The following is a 4,656-nucleotide window of genomic DNA, read 5'->3' on the forward strand; positions in this document are numbered from 1 at the left end:
CTGTAAAGTGTACACTTATATCCAGGGAGCCCCGGGCTGTGCCAGGAATCATAGTTATACAGAAAGGTCTCTGTAATGCGCACACTTATATCCAGGGAGCCCGGGCTGTGATAGGGATCATAGTTACACAGAAGGGTCTCTGTAATGCGCACACTTATATACAGGGAGCCCCGGGTTGTGCCAGGGATCATAGTTACACAGAAGGGTCTCTGTAATGCACACACTTATATCCAGGGAGCCATGGGCTGTGCCAGGGATCATAGTTACACAGAAGGGTCTCTGTAATGCGCACACTTAAATCCAGGGAGCCCCGGCTGTGCCAGAGATAATAGTTACACAGAAGGGTCTCTGTAATGCACACACTTTTATCCAGAGAGCCCCGGACTTTGCCAGGGATCACAATTACACAGAAGGGTCTCTGTAATGCGCACACTTATATCCAGGGAGCCCCGGGCTGTGCCAGAGATAATAGTTACACAGAAGGGTCTCTGTAATGTGCACGCTTATATCCAGGGAGCCACGGGCTGTGATAGGGATCATAGTGACACAGAAGGGTGTCTGTAATGCGCACACTTATATCCAGGGAGCCCGAGCTGTGCCAGGGATCATAGTTACACAGAAGGGTCTCTGTAATGCGCACACTTATATCCAGGGAGCCACGGGCTGTGATAGGGATCATAGTGACACAGAAGGGTCTCTGTAATGCGCACACTTATATCCAGAGAGCCCCGGACTGTGCCAGGGATCATAGTTACACAGAAGGGTCTCTGTAATGCACACACTTATATCCAGGGAGCCCCGGATTGTGCCAGGGATCATAGTTACACAGAACGGTCTCTGTAATGTGCACACTTATATCCAGGGAGCCCTGTGCTGTGCCAGGGATCATAGTTACACAGAAGGGTCTCTGTAATGCGCACACTTATATATGGGGGTCTCTGTGTTGTGACTGGGATCATATTTACACAGAAGGGTCTCTGTAATGCGCACACTTATATCCGGGGATCTCTGTGTTGTGATTGGGATCATAGTTACCAGTGGCGGAAGTACCGGAGGCAATGGAGTCGGTTGCCGCCGGGCTCCAGCAGTGAAGGGGGCACCTTCTCCATTGCCTCTGGTGCACTTCAATCACTGTGCACCAGCAACTTACACTGTACGAGGAGATGTGAGGTTGGCTGGCGCCTGTCCCGACCGACACCCAGCTCCCGAGTCCCGCCCCCAGACTGTGCGTGCTGACGGGCTCCCTCCTGCTAACTCCCATGCTGCCTGGCTCTCGTCCCATGACACCGGCTCTCTCCCGCAGTCACTTCGGCTCCCGCCCCGACACCGCACCTAGCTGGATCCCACCCGCTGACACCGCGGCTCCCTCCCACAGTCACTCCGGCTCCCGCCCCGACAACGCACCTGGCCGGCTCCCACCCACTGACACCGCGGCTCCCTCCCGCAGTCTCTCTGGCTCCCGCCCCGAAACCGCACCTGGCCGGCTCCCACCCGCTAACACCGCGGCTCCCTCCCGCAGACACACAGGCTCCCGCTGACACCGCGGCTGCCCGGCTACTTCTGCGGAACCGTCTAACTCCCCTTGCTTCTTCTCCACTGTCCAGGAGCTGCTGCAATGTGGGAAGAAATTGGTGAGAAGAGGGGACTAACAACTGGTGGGTCGGAACAATGGCTGTGTGTGTGTAAATGTATATGTGTGTGTGCATATGTATATGTGTGTGTGTGCATTTGTACAGTATCTATGTGGCTGTGTGTGTGTATATGTATATATGTGATGGGTGTGTGCGTATATGTATGTATGTGATGTGTGTATATATATATATATATATATATAGATGCTGTATGTGTCTATGTATTCAGTACATGTGTGTGTATATGTGGCTGTGTTGGGGGGGCACCAGCATCTATTTCGCCTCCGGGAGTCTACTATAAACTTACGCCCCTGATAGTTACACAGAAGGGTCTCTGTAACGCGCACACTTATATCCGGGGGTCTCTGTGTTGTGATTGGGATCGTAGTTACACAGAAGGGTCTCTGTAACGCGCACACATATATCCGGGGGTCTCTGTGTTGTGATTGGGATCACAGTCACACAGAAAGGTCTCCATGGAAGATGTTTGCACCTCTCTATTCTCCCGTCACTAGTTCTTCTCTTCTTCATGTTCCTCATCCCCTTTCCTGTCTGATCCTCCGTCTCATTATAATTCTCTAGTCCTAGGACAATGTCCAACCACTATCTTCCCTGATCTCTCACAGATGCCCTCCTGGCACTGGACACGTTATCAGACTTGCTGTTTACAAGTCAAAGGTCTGGAGTTTCTGATTATGAGTCTGTAGTGTGAAACGTTCCTCAGCACTGGCAGAATGCAGGCAACGTTATATACTGCATGTAGTACTGGAGATTTCTCCTTCTCTTCAATGAGAACATTCGCTCTTACAAAGGGTCCATGAAAATCATGACCGAACTCCTGACCTTACTCAATGTTGTGTAGCTCAGGGACATAGTGTGCAGTGTACACAGTGTACCTTGTCCTCCAGTAACTGGGTTGTCAGCCAGAGCTGCATGAAGTCCACACTTTGTCCAGTTGGAGCATGAAGACACAAGCTCTCATCCCGTCATTGAATGTGCATGTTTTAGGTCTCCTTCAATGGCCATTCGATTGTCTTGGTGTTTCAAAGTTCTGCTCTGCTGTAGTACGTTCTTGGCCTTTGTTATTTTCTGGAGCTGGCTGTCCCAAGCAAAGGATGGTGCCACTGGGCAATGGTTTGGAGTTTCATCTTCCAGCAAGACAGGCATTGACTTTTCATCTTTGTTCTCAGAAGACCTCCCAAAGCCTAAGTGCCAGATAGGACAGGTCCTCCTTATCCTGGTGACCTCACACCATAGTCACCACTCATCACGGAAAGCCATACGAAGGTCATGGGCATATCAAGCTGAAGGCTCTACTCATCCATGGCAAGTTGTCTTCTTGGTTGGACGTACAGTAGATGTAGAGCTGGACTGGCGTGTTTACAACGAGCATGCAGTCCATGGCGATATTCTCATGGGCAACTACATGGACACCTACCGTAACCTAACCTTAAAGGTAATGCATGGCATGAAGTGGGCAGCGGAGAGATGTCACCCACAGTACATCCTGAAGACTGATGATGACTGCTTCATTAACACGGACTATCTACCATCTCTCCTGGGCCAGCACAGCCCTGGCACTCTACTCTATGTGGGCTCAGTCTTCCCAGAGGGAAAGCGGGTGGTTATTCGGGAACCAACAAGCAAGTGGTACGTTGCAGAGCGGGACTATAAGCGTGATCTGTACCCACCCTATGCCAGTGGCATCGGTTATATGCTGTCCTTAGATGTCGCTATGGTAATTATAGGCCTGGCAGAGATTGTCCCGGCAATACCTGTGGAAGATGCCTATATTGGGATCTTAGCGGAGAGAGCCAGGGTGAGACCCCTCTCCAGCGCTCGCTTTGCCAAGCACAACGTCAGATGGGGCATCTGTAATTACCGGTTCCTGATGGTGATTCACGGCGTGGCACCAGAGGACCAGGCTCGGGCACAGGACAATGTACGGAGAGCGAGGACATCCTGTAACCACAGCATTGAGATAACCCACTGGAAATGACTGGAAGCCATGTGCCCATGGTACAAGCACCATCGCCTATATAACCTGCACTGACCCTAAACATAATACCTTCCGCGCGTCATGTCAGTAACACTCATACGTGCATGAGGATATTATATATATCTTATTATACAATGCTGAGTGTCGGGTGTGTAATATGCTGGTCATTGTGCACCCATCCTGGATATCACCTGAGCTTTAGGACAAATTACATCCTGTCCCCCCAGACCCATCAGTGATAAGATCGGCTCATTCTCAATGCTCCATTTGTGTGCTCCGTCTACCACCCTCGCCACCAGCAGATACCCCAAACTGCGACTCCTCAGCTCTCTGTCTGGTCTTATCAGGACCACCAGTATCTCCACCTGACCAGCGCTCCTGGCGGCAGCTGCACCGTGTCAGTCTGTAGGCCGGAAGCTGCAGCCATTAGTTCTGTGGTGAGGCCGGTGGCTGGGGGAATGTACCGGAGTGGCTGCCGCGTTTCATGCTCTGATGAGCCAGGATATAGAGGTGTAACTGGAGTACAGCAGGTGGCTGCAGCCATTAGTTCTGTGGTGAGGCCGGTGGCTGGGGGAATGTACTGGAGTGGCCGCCGCGTTTCATGCTCTGATGAGCAGGATATAGAGGTGTAACTGGAGTACAGCGAGGGCTGCAGCCATTAGTTCTGTGGTGAGGCCGGTGGCTGGGGGAATGTACCGGAGTATCCGCCGCGTTTCATGCTTTGATGAGCAGGATATAGAGGTGTAACTGGAGTACAGCGAGGGCTGCAGCCGTTAGTTCTGTGGTGAGGCCGGTGGCTGGGGGAATGTACTGGAGTGACCGCCGCGTTTCATGCTCTGATGAGCAGGATATAGAGGTGTAACTGGAGTACAGCAGGTGGCTGCAGCCATTAGTTCTGTGGTGAGGCCGGTGGCTGGGGGAATGTACCGGAGTATCCGCCGCGTTTCATGCTCTAATGAGCCAGGATATAGAGGTGTAACTGGAGTACAGCAGGAGGCTGCAGCCATTAGTTCTGTGGTGAGGTCG

General features: G+C 51.9%; 1 protein-coding gene across 1 annotated transcript; it reads left to right on the forward strand.

Moving 5' to 3' along the window:
• The first annotated feature begins 2,433 nt into the window (after positions 1 to 2,433).
• On the forward strand, positions 2,434 to 3,691 carry LOC135042707 (beta-1,3-galactosyltransferase 5-like). The gene has a single exon (XM_063955046.1). It carries the CDS (start codon positions 2,650 to 2,652, stop codon positions 3,628 to 3,630), a length of 981 nt encoding a protein of 326 aa, XP_063811116.1. The 5' UTR covers positions 2,434 to 2,649; the 3' UTR covers positions 3,631 to 3,691.
• Positions 3,692 to 4,656: the final 965 nt, after the last annotated feature.

The sequence above is a fragment of the Pseudophryne corroboree genome, unplaced genomic scaffold (assembly GCF_028390025.1).
Source record: "Pseudophryne corroboree isolate aPseCor3 unplaced genomic scaffold, aPseCor3.hap2 scaffold_834, whole genome shotgun sequence".
In the NCBI taxonomy this organism is placed as follows: domain Eukaryota; kingdom Metazoa; phylum Chordata; class Amphibia; order Anura; family Myobatrachidae; genus Pseudophryne; species Pseudophryne corroboree.